Source organism: Epinephelus fuscoguttatus, linkage group LG15, assembly GCF_011397635.1.
Source record: "Epinephelus fuscoguttatus linkage group LG15, E.fuscoguttatus.final_Chr_v1".
In the NCBI taxonomy this organism is placed as follows: Eukaryota; Metazoa; Chordata; class Actinopteri; order Perciformes; family Serranidae; genus Epinephelus; species Epinephelus fuscoguttatus.
The window spans coordinates 4,443,539-4,458,191 of NC_064766.1; the positions used below are offsets into that span (position 1 = coordinate 4,443,539).

General features: G+C 39.4%; 1 protein-coding gene across 1 annotated transcript; it reads left to right on the forward strand.

Annotated features, from left to right (window-relative positions):
* Nucleotides 1-380: 380 nt before the first annotated feature.
* Nucleotides 381-12,872, forward strand: ccr12a (chemokine (C-C motif) receptor 12a). The gene is made up of 2 exons (XM_049599436.1): nt 381-490; nt 8,126-12,872. The coding sequence occupies exon 2, from the start codon at nt 8,140-8,142 to the stop codon at nt 9,211-9,213; it is 1,074 nt and encodes a 357-aa protein (XP_049455393.1). The 5' UTR covers nt 381-490; nt 8,126-8,139; the 3' UTR covers nt 9,214-12,872.
* Nucleotides 12,873-14,653: the final 1,781 nt, after the last annotated feature.

Here is a 14,653-nt window from a genome sequence, read left to right on the forward strand (position 1 = left end):
TACATTTTATTCAGGAAATGTTTTGGACTAAAAGTGAAAGTTGACAGAAATATGAAAAATCAGGTAAAATACAGATACACCAAAAATACTTGGGTATTGTAACAAAGTATTATTACTTAGCTACATTACATCACTGCAGAAAAGCACTTTTTAATAAGTAAAGCAAATTCAGTCTTATTTTACAGTGTTTACTATGTGGGAGATATGGGCTTATAGGCCTGTAAGTCAATGCTATTTACAGTCAATAAAAACACAGTTGCAGCTAAAGCCTGAATGACAGCTGACTGGCATGCGCGCGCGCACACACACACACACACACACACACACACACACACACACACACACACACACACAGAGTCAGTATCACATCAGTCTGTTGTAGGACTACCCCTTTAGCAGATGTCTCTTTGTCACTAAAACTCTTGAGCACTCCAGAGTCACTCAGTGTGTCTTTGTGCCTGTTGTACTGCACTCCTGCTAAGCTGCACTGGTGAGTTCAATCAGCCCTGACAAAACTGACATCAAGACTCTATTTTTGTTTCTTTTTTTATTTTCTATAATCTGTACTCAGAGCTTTACACCTCTTTATTAAATGTTTATATGCATATTTTTTTGGTTAATTCTGATTTTAAAACAGGCACATATATGGTATTTTTATATATCAAATGAAGGGTGAGGATGAAATGTCTCTTTAAATTGAAGTTTCATATCAGATCAAACAGAGCCCTTGTAAGCTAACTTTCAATTTCATACGAAATACTGAAATTACTCATGATACGAAAACTAATCAGTAACAGTTTGTCGTGATGACAAACAGAAATTCAGGTTTCTACTTTCATGTTAAAGTAACTGCAACATCTTATGATTACATCATACATTATGACCATTCTTTAATGTAAAATAGACAAACCTGCTGAGGGGTTCATAAGGTTTAAGCCCAACCTAGACACACTACTGCATGGTTTAATATTACAAAAATGGTAGATATTTTATTTATAATCTTAAGATTTTTTTGGTTGTTATTAATGCCATTGTGTGCATATTTGCTACTGAAGGATAATCAAGTTTTAAAGGGTGAGTAGGGTGATAACAAAATTCTATCGTTATTGTAATAAGTCAAAATTATCTTCTTTATTGATTTTCTAACTGAGGGAAGTCCTGAAACAGTTCATCAGAGCTTTGAAAATACAAAAATACTGTCTGTAGACTGTAGTGCTTGTTATAAAGAGAAAACTAGATGTGCATTTATTGATGGATTATCATCATTAATACCTGCATGTGTAAGATACCCACGGCTATGATACTAAGAAATTTGATAAAAACGGATGATAAACACTGACAGAGATGCACTCAGTTATGAGCCAGGAAATGAGCCACCGTGCTCCTTTAACAAATTTTCACAGAGATATATCAGGCAGTTGAATTAGTGTAAGAATACATAAAATACAAAGTCAGGTATGAATAAATCAAATTTACATCCACTTTGTATCTTGTGATAAATCTGCACTGTATTCATAGCTAACCACTGGCTCACTGATTGCTATCATAAAAAACAACACACTCTTATGTGTCAATATACATTATACATTGTCAAACAGTGTACAAAAAAATAAACACAGCTTTCTGAGGGCTACACCTGAAATGACAGGAGATCTTAACATGAGCTCCACATAGTTCAGCTTGCAAATACGTAAATTGCAGAGGAAGGCAAAGAACTACTTCCTGTTTTCTTTATCCAGTTGATACAGATCTTAAAGTGAGACCAGTCACATCAAGAATACATTTTCGACATGTCAGTTCATACTGCTGACTAAAAGCAAGCTGTCTTGACCACTGGAGAGGAAGGAGAACCAGCAAGGAAGTAGGCTAGTAGGAAAAAGAGGAAGCTAGGGCTGTAGTCAACCAAAGAAAATCTTGGTCAACTAAAGTCGCACATAATCTTCAACTAACCAATTAGTTGTGGGGGAAAAAAAATTTGCATGTTATTTTTTACTTCTGCAGTGGTGTGTCTGTGTCACTCTGCAGTTACACCTCCAAAACAAGTCGGTGGTGGAGGACTCTGTTAAGTGCTGTAAAGTTTAGTTCAAATCAGACTTTATTTATATAGTTGATTCAAAACACACATTAAATATGGTTTAATAGAGACAATTTCAAACACAAGTATGCAAATCAACTTCACTGTGAATCGCAGAACTGACAGACAAGTACTTGCCTTTATCTGGACACTTTCCCCCACCAATACAACATGCTAACGTTATTAGCACAAGTCTATGGCATCTTACATTGTATAAATTAGCCTAGCATCTAGCGATCTTTTCCTCTTCTCATATAAAACCAGGGACAACAGCAAGATGTAACAAAGGTAAACGCACATAATTTGGTTCCATTACAACTCACAACATTCACTGACAAAACAACTGTCTTATACTAAACACGTTTTCCAAGCAAATACAACATGCTAACGTTATTAGTCCTAGCCTATGGCATTTTACATTGTATAAATTAGCCTAGCATTGAGCGGAGATTTCCTCTGCTCATATGAAGCCAGGATAAATCCTGAAGTATAAATCCCTGAAGGATAGATCACACACACGACTTAAAATGCTGTTTTAGTGGAGGCTTTACTGTCTTCACTATTTATTGTTTCTTATCTGTGAAATACAAGTAAATACAGGCTTCGTTTTCACTGAGGGAAATGGTGTCAGTAAACTGACAGGTCTGCATCACCGTGAAGCTGAGGGTAGGGTGGGCGAGTTCAGCTTTCTGTCAACATTTTCACAGGTAACTTAGCCTGTCCCCCGCCGCAGGAAATAATGGATTAATCCCTGCTAGAGGGTAATGGGAGGATGCGAATGAAGCAATAATACATCATTTGGCCAAAGGGGACGCTATAGCAACCGATTGAAATTGCAAACTTTGAATGGGCATATCTCATGCCCCGTATGTCGTAAAGACATGAAACTTTGCACAGAGATGCCTCTCCTCATGAGGAACAAATTTGCATCAAGAACTCATAACTTCCGGTTATATAGATTTTCCGCCATTTTGAATTTTTTGAAAAACACTTCAAATTGATCTCTTCCTAGGAAGTTTGACCGATCTGCATGAAACTCGGTGAACCTAATCTAGGGACCAATATCTAAAGTTCCCTCTTGGCAAAAGTTGGAAAACTTAAAACTGAGCTTCTATGAGGCAATGAATGTTGCAGAGGGCGTGGCTCATCACATAATATAACATCTCAAGGGTTTCACCTATCACCACGCAACTTTGTAGGCATATGACCACACATAATCTGAGAGGACCCCTCCATTATTGACCCCATCAAACAAAATGGGAGTGCTAGACAGCTAATTTCTTATCTAGGCCTAACGGCCATATCTATTTTTACTAAACTTGGCAGATATGTAGAACAGGACGCCTCAAGGTGACTGGAGAAATTTAACTCTGATTGGCAACTGGGTGGCGCTATAACAACAGAAAAATGCTTAAAAATGGCTAAAATGCGACCGATCGCTGTGGCTCCCCCTGTGGCCGAATATTTGTTTGTTTTTTCTAATTTTTGGTATGACTAAGTCATGGTATGGTATGCTGTACTCAGTGGGTATGGACTACTTTACTTATATTTAATTTCTTTGTCAAAGTAAAAATTGTACAGAGCAATGGTTTTGCAGACCATTATTACAGATTCCATGGTTCAAATATGCCTTTTGAATAAACCTTGGAAATTGTCCTGTCAGTAGCTGAACTACTTTAACAGGAGAGCAAGTTTAACTAGCCATTAGTGGTTACAATGTCGGCAAGCTCCCGGCCCCACCTACTTTGCATGGACATGCGAACAACCTCGAAATCCACTGGCTATCGGTCTGACAACAATTTCATTTCACTTTACTAATTCTGACTACAATGTATAGGTCCATTACCAAAATATCCAAATAAAAATCCATTTAATTTACAGGTTGCAATGCAACAAAATAAATGCCAAGGGGATTGAATATTATGTTGAACTTTTAGTAAAACACTGGACCCCAAGGTGTTCTTGCTGTGAACATGCGGGACTCCTTAAAAACACAGGGTTTCACCCAGATGGGCGTGGTTTTGCAGAGCATGGCAGTGCAAGCTTCAGCGAACTCTGTGGCCATACTTTCTCAGCCAGCCCATGGTCTGCTGTAGGTTTAATCTTGGAATAAAGGCAAAGGTTAGGTTAATAAACAACTTTGTGTACAGGCTTTGCTAGCTTATTCGAAAAGTGACGAGATCCCCTAACACATGCAGACGAAAACAGAGACACAAAACACTCTGCAGGACGGAAGGCACTGTCTCCTGGTGAAATCCTGTGCTTTTAGAGTCTAGTGTACATGCATCAGAGATTTGTAAATCACTTTTGACCAGTGTTGTGCGCTAAAAGAGTGTATTCATTGAATGCGCTCATATTTTTTGGCGAATGGTGCACTTTATTCATGAGTTTGCAACCTATGAACTTGAGCGTGAGCATTGTTCACTCTCGCAACAGTTAATGCCACAGATTTTATAGTACTCGAGGATTTACAGCACCCAGCATACCAACATAGTAGATGCTAGAATTTACCCACCGAATGACAGTAGCCCTTTTTAAATAGGAATTGTGCAAATTTGCAGGAAAGCCTAATCAGTCTTCTTTCAGCATTGGCAGTATAAAAACAAAGTCGGGGAGTGCAGCGATATGCTGCCTACCTACTGTTGTTCACAGAATGTGCCTTTTTCGGGGTAATGGGGGCCGTGAGCAAGTAACAAAACATGTAGCTCAGCGTTGGATGTAAACAGTGATGTACTCCGAGGGAAGCCACGGCTGGTCAGTCCTTCGGCGATACTCTCATAAATTGGCCCGACCTTGTCCGTTCCCGTCACTTGGCGGTTAATGTCCTCTTCATTTGCAAGGGCAAGGAGGGCATGCAATTCCTTGTCTCCCCAGTTCCTCATCTTTTCAGTGTCTGTCAGGTTTGCGTTTCCCTCTTGCTACTAGCTGCTCATTCCTGCTATCAGCTGTTTCCTGTTAGTCCACCATCAGTGGGTTGCACGTGCGGCATCATCAACAGCTCCTCCCACAAGTCATCAACAGCCCCTCCCGTGGCGGAAGGGTGCCTTGTTCTTTTTAAACCAAAAAGGTCCACGAATATGTTAACCCCTATGTGGCGGAAAATTGGGCGCCTTGGATCAACTCGCCAATCTGGCTCTGTGTGTCTAAACGCTCGCAGCCCAACATTCGCCGAAAATCTGGCTAGTGTTTAGCCTAGTCCTGCTCTACTGTGCTGTGAGGCTAGTACTAACCCTAACCTTGAACTCTTTGCCCACATCTAACCTTGACGCAGTATTCACAGCGTGTAGTCACAGCACAGTAGGGTGGGTTAATGCAAAGCACTCCATTGTATGAGTATATTCTAGCATTTACCTGCCAGCACACACAACGCTGGCATGGCGAGTCCTAACGGCACTTCAGACAACGCAGCAACCTTTACTGCTGAAGCTAGGTGATATGAATTTTTGAAGACTTTTATAAACAAATCAGTACAGCTTCCACAGGAAAAAAAATCTCAGATCTACATGCAATTGTTCCTGCAGGGCCTGAAAAAACAAGTCCAAATGTCAACCACACTGACAACAAATTTAAAACAACACATCAAATTAAAGCATTCAACCAGTCTTGGGCAATATTGGCAAGTTAATGATGATTTTATTTTATTTAAAAGAAAAACGGAAGACAGGAATGTTAACTAATTAATTTCTTTGGACTGTGAGCCCAGTTCAACAATTCAAATTGTGAATTATTGTGTTTCTTTTTTTTGAGATGAAAATTAGATGGCAGCACTTTTGTTGCTTGACAGTACTCTTCAGAAACTCAACTCTCAAAGTTCAGATGTGCAAACTAAAAGTCAGCCCAGTTAAGCTGGAAATGACTCATTTCTAGGAACAAGTACTATTGCGCACCATTTGGGAGAGTCAGGACTTTTTTAATGCTCAGTCAGCAGTTTCCCTTCTCTGTTTTGAAAGGGTTAAAAGAAAAAAAAAAACAAGATGACGAACCAGGCATAAGCCAGTGGTGAAACTGTCAGTTATTCCATAACACTGCTCTGTACTTTAAAATTTGAAAGCAACTACTCAAACAGGTTCTGTGTTGTTTGGATCCTGATGTTCACCATAGTAACTGCTCGCTGTTGTTGGGTAGTATGGCTCATTAAGACCCTATCATCTCTTTCATCCAAACTTTTATGAAACTGCAATAGATTTATGAGGGATTTTTCATAATAAAACATTTTCCACTGAGTAATGCCTGTATACATATGTTATTGTTTCACAACAGACACGTTCATTTCAATGTGCACTCACTGTTACAATAAACAGTTCAAACCTGATGATTATTAATAATTAACTTTATTCATAGCACATTTCAAAACACAGTTACAAAGTGCTGTACAATAAAACTAAACATTTAAAACACAAGGAGAGGCCAAAACTAGAAACTAAAATCAAGATAATGATTGGGAAATAAAATCAATAAGATAGCAATAAAATTGAAAGACAGCTCAGATAAACTCAGGATATGTTTTCCTACAGAAAAAAGTTTTTAGGAGAGACTTAAATGAGGCTGGTGACTCAGACAGCCTTATATCCTCAGGCAGGTCGTTCCAGAGTTCCAGAGTCTCAGGCCCTGACTGCAAACCCTCTGCCCCCTTTAGTCTTCAGCCTAGACTCTGGAACAAGCAGAAGACCTCTGCCAGTGGATCTCAGACTATATAAAGGTTCATAAGGGACTGAAAGGTCTGAAATGTTATCTGAAGCCAGGCCATGAAGAGCCTTAAATGTAATGAATACGATTTTAAAGTCAACCCTAAAACAAACAGGGGGCCAATGTCAAGAGGCTAAAACCTGTGTGATTTGATCATACTTCTTGGTTTTGGTGAAAAGCCTAGTGGCTGAGCTCTGTGCAATCTGTAATCGGTGCAAGGTTTTTTTTGATTAAGGCAAGAAAAAAGGCTCTTGCAAAAATCAAGATGCAAAGAGATTATAGCATGTACAACAGTTTTGTAACTTTCAAAGTTAAAATAGATCTTATTTTACCAATGGTTCTAAGGTGCTAAAAACATCATAGGATAAACTTAGTGATATGTTGTTCAAAACAAAAATCATTATCAAACATCACACCAAGATTTTTAGAAACAGGCTTTATTATTATTATTATTATTATTATTATTATTTATAAAGGGTCATAAATCACAATAAAAAACATGTTTAGCCTACTGATCTTCATCAGTTTGTGTTAATTAATGTATTAATTATCTAATACAGTGTGTTGAGTTTCCTTGACAAGGGGCTACTAAAAATCACACATCAGAAACAGAGTTTTTTTCAGGTGCGTGTGTGTGTGTGTGTGTGTGTGTGTGTGTGTGTGTGTCTGTAAACCAAAAAGAAAAAAAGACATGATTGACTTAATGAAGTGTTTATCAGCTTGTTCTCATTCTCAAATCGTCAAATATTGTTGTTTAGTCAGTGATGTCAGCATCAGACACTGATACCAAAAGCCACCTTTCATGGCAGGATGATACGCCGGACGGCGTCGGTTTGTAAGGCAGCTGGATGGAACCTTTCATGGTGGTATGATAGGCTGCCAGTCACTCTCAGCTGTAAAGTCCCTGTAGGGCAGGCGGGAGGTGGATGTGTCCAACAAATCCCAGATGTTCACCCAGACGCCTGGTGTTCACTTCCCGTATGAATGTTGAGCCAAACTACCATGTCTTTCTCTAAACCTAACCACAACTTTTGTTGTAGAAGAAAATAAATGAAAACATGAGGTGTTTTACTGTATATTTAGAGAGGAACCAGTGCATGTAATGGGTGTAACATCAACAACAAACCAGAATGGTACCTAGTGTGTCATATGTAGACATAAACGACACTGACAAAGCGGCAATATTTGCTCAGTTGGGATGAGAATGTGTTGGTTGTATAGGTTTGAAAACTATCAAGCATTTGTTACATGTGAGAGTTGAGCTAACGTCCAGTTCTTTATATGTGATAAGGACGAGTTGTGTTTTATGTGAAGTGTCTTCCACTGCCAACAAATAGACTCACATGGATCTTTAATGTCTCACAGGTCAAACACCAGCCATGAGCGACGAATTTCTGCTCTTTGAGGATCTGTTCAAGGAGGCCATTAACAGCACTGACATGAGCTATGTTGTCAGTGAAAATGTCCAGCTCTGTGCAAACCAGGCTGTCAACCACTTTGGTGCGAAATTTATCCCAGCTTTCTACTATACCAACTTCCTCCTGAGTTACCTTGGCAACGGGCTTGTCCTCTTCATCATCTACAAGTATGAAAAGCTCTGCACGGTGACAAACATCTTCCTCCTGAATTTGGTCCTTTCCAACCTTCTCTTCGCCTCCAGCCTCCCCTTCTGGGCAACGTACCATCTGTCTGAATGGATTTTTGGCTTGGCTATGTGTAAGATAGTCAGCAGTGCCTACTTCATCGGCTTCTACAGCTCCATCCTCTTCCTCACGCTGATGACATTTGACCGATACCTTGCAGTGGTGCATGCAGTGACAGCTGCTAAGAGCAGGAAAAAGGCCTATGCCATCATTTCGTCAGTGGTAGTTTGGTGCATCAGTATTGTGGCAAGTGTAAAAGAGCTGGTTCTGAAAAATGTGGGGAGCAGTCCATTCAATGGACTGACATGTGAGGAGTCAGGATACCCTGAGAGCACCATGGAGCGCTGGCGTTTGGTCACTTATTACCAGCAATTCCTGCTCTTCTTCCTCCTCCCTCTGTTCATGGTGATGTACTGCTACATCAGCATCACCATCCGCATCCTGGCCACCCGCATGAAGGAGAAGTGTCGTGCCATCAAGCTCATTTTCATCATCATCTTTACCTTCTTTGCCTGCTGGACGCCCTACAACATTGTCATCCTGCTTCGAGCTATTCAGATCTCCAGCCCCAGTGATGATGATAGCTCATGTTCTGCCACAGAGAGCTTGGACTATGCACTGTATGTAACGCGGAACATAGCCTATCTGTATTGTTGCATCAGTCCTGTGTTTTACACATTCGTGGGAAAGAAGTTCCAGAGCCACTTTAAAAGGCTGTTGGCGAAGAGGATCCCCTGTCTGAAGAAACACATGAGCAGCAGCCAGAGCACCAGAACCACATCACAGAGGACACCATACTCTGAGTACTAGACAGATATGCAGGTTTAGTTAGCTCACTTCTTGGGACATTATAGAGATAGTTATAAAGGCTTTGACACACCAAGCTGACAGCCGTGAATTAATGCTGGCCCATTAGTGAGTGCCATGTTTTGTTTTTTGTTTGCAAGTGTCCTGGACCATTGGCACTAGTCAGCCCTTGATGGCTTTTTTTTTTTTTTTTTTGCTGATTCAAATGGCATTGGCAACCTTGGAGTCCATAGCTTAATAAAATTACTCTGATTGGCAGTCCAGCTCAAAGTTAAGAGGGTTATGTTGTTGGTGTCAGAACTAGGTAACCAGTGTGTCGAATCTGTCCTGTTGGTCTTCCAAATACAGATTACCACTACCTGCTGCTATGCTTTGAAGCCAGTTTTCATATTGGCCAAACAGTGGTACTGCAATTTCCTGGGCCCGTCATGTGGTGCCCTACGGCCTCAAAATGACTTTCACAATCAGGATTTGATCCATTTAGTCTGATAACATTTCGAAAATCTGGAAGAGCCAGCAAGATTAAATTATTTTATCAAATTTAATATCAAGCGGCAGTTAGCCGAAGTTAGACATTCGGACGCACTCTGTCATGCTCAGCTGCCATAAGTCTCTAGTGCACCTGAAGTATGGGCTGCATAATACAAAAATGCTGCAGTCGAACCATTTTGGCTTCATAAGCCACTGAGTACCTCTCACGGGAATAAACAGGGCCCAGCCACCAACTGTGTATCCAGTTCTACTAATACATCCATGGATGGTTTGCTGTTAGCTGTCGTCATTGTGGGGTATTCAAATACAGATTTTTGGCTAAGACACAGGCGACTCAAGGAGACACAACACTGGCCTTCATCTCCACTAGTTCTTTGATGTTGGTTTGGTGTGTCAGGGCCTTTAACCTACTCTTAACCTTAACCACTATCCCAAAAATTAGCTTTTTCCAGATTAGGAACAAGGCTTTTGTCCCAAGTTAACTGGTCTTTTGTCTAAAATGTGTCCTTGAAGGCAGCCTAAATCAGACATACAAAATCACAAACATACGCTTTAAAAATGCCAATACATATTTCACTGCAAACATGAAGTTATTCCATGTGTACTTACTGCCAGACTCCTGTAAAATCTCATGATCAGAAACAGACAAATCATTTATCAACTTAATTAGACAAGTTTAGCAGTTTTAAGACTGCTTAACTACAGACTGTTTTAAGGTATACTATTGTTGACTGTTTGTAAACTGTATCGCTGGCAAAAGTGAAAGCCAACCCCAGCTTTGTCCACTTGGGATTTTGCCTGGCTATATTTGCATTTTTGCAAACTTCACCTATGTGCTGTTCCAAGAAATGTCCCAAACAAAAAAAAAGAAGAAAATACAGGCAGGGGCCGAGTATCTGTAGATAAAATCAAGAGTGATGATTGAGAGAGATTACTTAAGTATGAATCTATGCATTTTTTAGGAAAATTCTCCACAGTATACCTTTGTAGTGTACTTCATACATTAAAACTGTTTTTTTTTTTTAGCAGATGTATTTGTTTCAAAAAACCCTTCTGATTTAAAAAAGTTTACATTATTAAGGCTTATGTGTCATTTTATTCATGTGTCTTTTGGGACTCAACTATTGTTAAGAGAATGTAGGAAAAATGTGGACAAAAAGAAAGATTGTTGTTTACTGCTGTGTCGAAGGTCAAGACTGAATTTTAAATCAGCAGCCTGTGTCTTCAGGTGGCTGATCGGTGAGATTTAAATTTTGAGTGTGGTGTGGTGTGTCCAGTCTGCATGTGTGCTTGAGCAAGATACTGAACCCCAGATTGCTGCTGATGGCTGTGCCATCAGTGTGTGAATGCGTATGAATGTTTAACTGAGTAGCAGGTAGCACCTTGTATGGTAGCCTCGGCCACCAGTGTATGAATGTGTGTGAGAATGTGACATGTAGTGTTAAAGCGCTTTGAGTGGTCGGATGACTAGAAAGGTGCTATACAAATGCAGGTCCTTTTACCATTAAAGTTGCCACTCTCTCCATAGGAAAGCAATAGCTACTGTATACAGCTGCAAGGTGATTCTGCTGTTGATATGCTGATGTAATGTGGTTATGATTATGTCAAGTAAAGAGTGAGTTACCAACTGTGCAAAGCTGGCAACTTCAGCAGCCCTTAAAACTGATTTGTGTTAATTTAATTGAAAATCAGATACAGGCCGTAAAGGTGAAGTCTGTCAGATTTAGGGGGATTCAGTGGCATCTAGTGATGAACTGCAGATTGCAACCAGCTAAAGCTTCTCCTGGCCAGAATTCATTGGTCAGGGGTTTTCCATCAAGGGCCAAATTTTCTGCGGTCTGTGTTTTTAGAACCACTAAAAACACAGAATAAAACAGTTTCACGTTACAAATCAGTACATCTCCAACGCTGTTCGGCATCTTGGAGACAGGCAGCTCACCCACAGCATGTTAGTGTGCTCACCTTTTTCTGATTCAGACATTCAGAAGGTTTTTACCGTGAGCCGAATTATCCGGAGAGGTCTCTTCCTTTCTAAAAAGAAACAGACTAGATGATGGTGAAAAGACTGAATAACACAGTGTCACATTACAAATCCAGGTATTTCTGACCTAATTTGGCATGTTGCTGCAGTTGGCTAGTCCAACACATGCTATTGTGTGGTCACCTTTTTTCTCCGATAACATAAGATCCACCCGTTAAGGAGGTTTTCAGCGGAAGCCAAATTATCCACAAAGGTCTAGACCAGGTGATTTAAAGTGCAAGAAACACTGAATAAAAAAGCCTCCGACACTGCTCATTGCAGCTGGGGTTCTTACTACAGTGGCCAATGAGAAAACGTGAATATCCCGATTTAGAGTCACTGTTAGGTTTGTCCATTCTGGGCTATTGTAGAAACAAAGTGGTGCAACATGGTACCGTAAACAAAGACCTGCTCCTTCTGTAGATATAATCGTCTGATTCTAAAGTGAGAAGGACACAACGGTTCTTATTTTCAGATTATCATACACTAAAGAAATAATAATTTTGAAATTATATTCCATTTCTGCCAATAATAATAATAATAATACATTTTATTTATAATGCACTTTACATTCCGGGGAATCTCAAAGTGCTATAAAACAAATGATAAAAACAACAGTGTAGTACAATGAACTACAATTAAACTGAAGAAGGCACTCAAAAATGATAACCCCCTATAAACCCCCTGAATCCTGCACACTGGACCTTTAAAGGCTGAGACGAGTGTTATTCTATATTTTTCTCACTGTCAACCCAGCCTAAACAACTGGGCACTGTAATTTGTCATGAGCATTATTTAAACACCTGCCCCCTTATCTGGTTGTGCCCAGGTTTTCTTAATGTCATAAGAGTTGAGGAGTCAGACCTTCATCAGCCAAGTGAAGGACAAAGACAGCAATTTTGTGTAAAGTTATTGTTAAAGGGTGCTTTTATTGAAGAACTTTTTCCCATGTTTATGTGCAGCTGAGTTCTTTGATGCATTTGCTTCAGATCTGCTCATGGTCTGGTCCTTATACTGAGTGTTTTGATCTTGTTGATTCAATACTGAGTGCAATGTGTATGTTTGTACAAGTGTGGTGTATTTGACACATCTTGTCCAAGTGCTTTAAAACAAACTGTATCTTAACTATCCAATAAATACGCCAATCTATCCTCTGTGACATCTGTGATTTTATGGAAACTTGTCTTTAATTCTTTGGACTGTAGATGGATGATTTGATCATTTCCCTTTTCTGACAGAACATCTGGAGAGGCTCCCCGTCAGCAAAGCTCACTCCTTTCATGAATCAGTTTGGTCAAGTCTGGGAAAGAACATTAAGTAAGTGTGGACAAAGTGGTAATAAGTTTAAATAGTGTGATTAAAAAGGCTTTAGGACACAATGTGTCTTTGTTATAGCCAAATACAATTTAGATAAGTACATCAAAAACTTGTATTAATGATTAAATAAACTGGCTCCTTTAAAAGCTTAACAACACATTGAAAGTACTCTGATGAGTCACAGTGCATTTGAAAATTTGGTTTGAGACATTACACTGGAAACACATTAGAAATATGTTTTTGTTACAATGTGTTATTTTAAGGGATACTTCTGGTCAAAATCAAAGCATCAGAGGCTGAGATATCCTTACTGAAAGCAGTTACTCTCACAGATTTTATGTTGTTTGGATCTTGGTGTTCACCATAGCAACTGCTTTTCATAATTCCAAGGTGAAAACAAGTGTGCATGTAATAAAAGTTACTAACCCAGTAGCACACCATCCATCAAATGCAGAAATAAAAGATAGAAAAACTTCCAGGCGATCATACTACAAAATGTTGTTGGGTAGTATGGCTCATTAAGACTCCAATCAGCTGTTTTAGCCAAACTTTTATGAAACTGCAATAGATTTATAAGGCTTTTTCATAATTAAACATTTTCCACTGAGTAATGCCTGTGTATATTAGTTTTTTTTTCTTTCAAAATGGTCATGTACATTTCATCTTGCATGCCCTGTGTGAATAAACTCTTCATATCTGATTATGCGTTTATGTAATGTTAGGTGGCACAATATGTTTTTAGGGCTAATTTTTGGTATAAAATTGCATTATAACCTGCTCAGAGTACCTTTTATGGCATCAAGGCATTTTTCAGGACATTCTATGAGTCATCAGTGTCCACATTTCTACCAGATTATGCTCATATGAATGAAGTAAGACTGAATCATACCAGACAATCTTTGAGCTCATGTTTTATTTGCTCTGGCATAAGAACATTTACAAAACAAATGATAAATAGCCCGCTATATCCTGAGAAAAATATATGCAACTTTAGCAGTATGTCTCTGTTTTTCTACATGCAGTCAGTCTACTTTTCATTTTCATTCCATGTGCATTTTTCACAGAAATTTTCACTCAATAAAGTGGAAGCTATTGGAGCAGGTTAAGTCATCCCCTGCCTTACAAACCATTTACAATCTGAAGTTTTGTCAGTGCTTTAGTAACAGGGTTCCACCCATATTGTTTTAAGACAGAAGTGTGATAGAGATACTTCTGTACTGGAGCTGCTGGTAGACAATATTTTTGCACAATTTTATGGCCACAGTAAGTATTCATTGTTTTTTTCAGAGAACTGGATTCTCGTCAGGGTGGAAAAAGCTCTGAGGCAGCATTTTATATGAAGTATGTACTCACTGTTTAACTTGCTCCTGAAACATGGCATCTCTTGGCCTTCACAAGTGCATCAATATTAGGCATGCAAAGTCATCTAGTGGCTTGGATCGGACCCTTCGACGGGCCAGTTCTGGCCCCCGGGCTGCATGTTTGACACCCCTGTTCTAAATCAACCCACTGAGTGCATTGACTTGCTTTGTAGAGCCAAGTCATAATTTGTAGGCAAGGTTAAAGGTTAACTTAGGCATTTTTCAACCTGGACCCTAATTTCCATGTAAATTG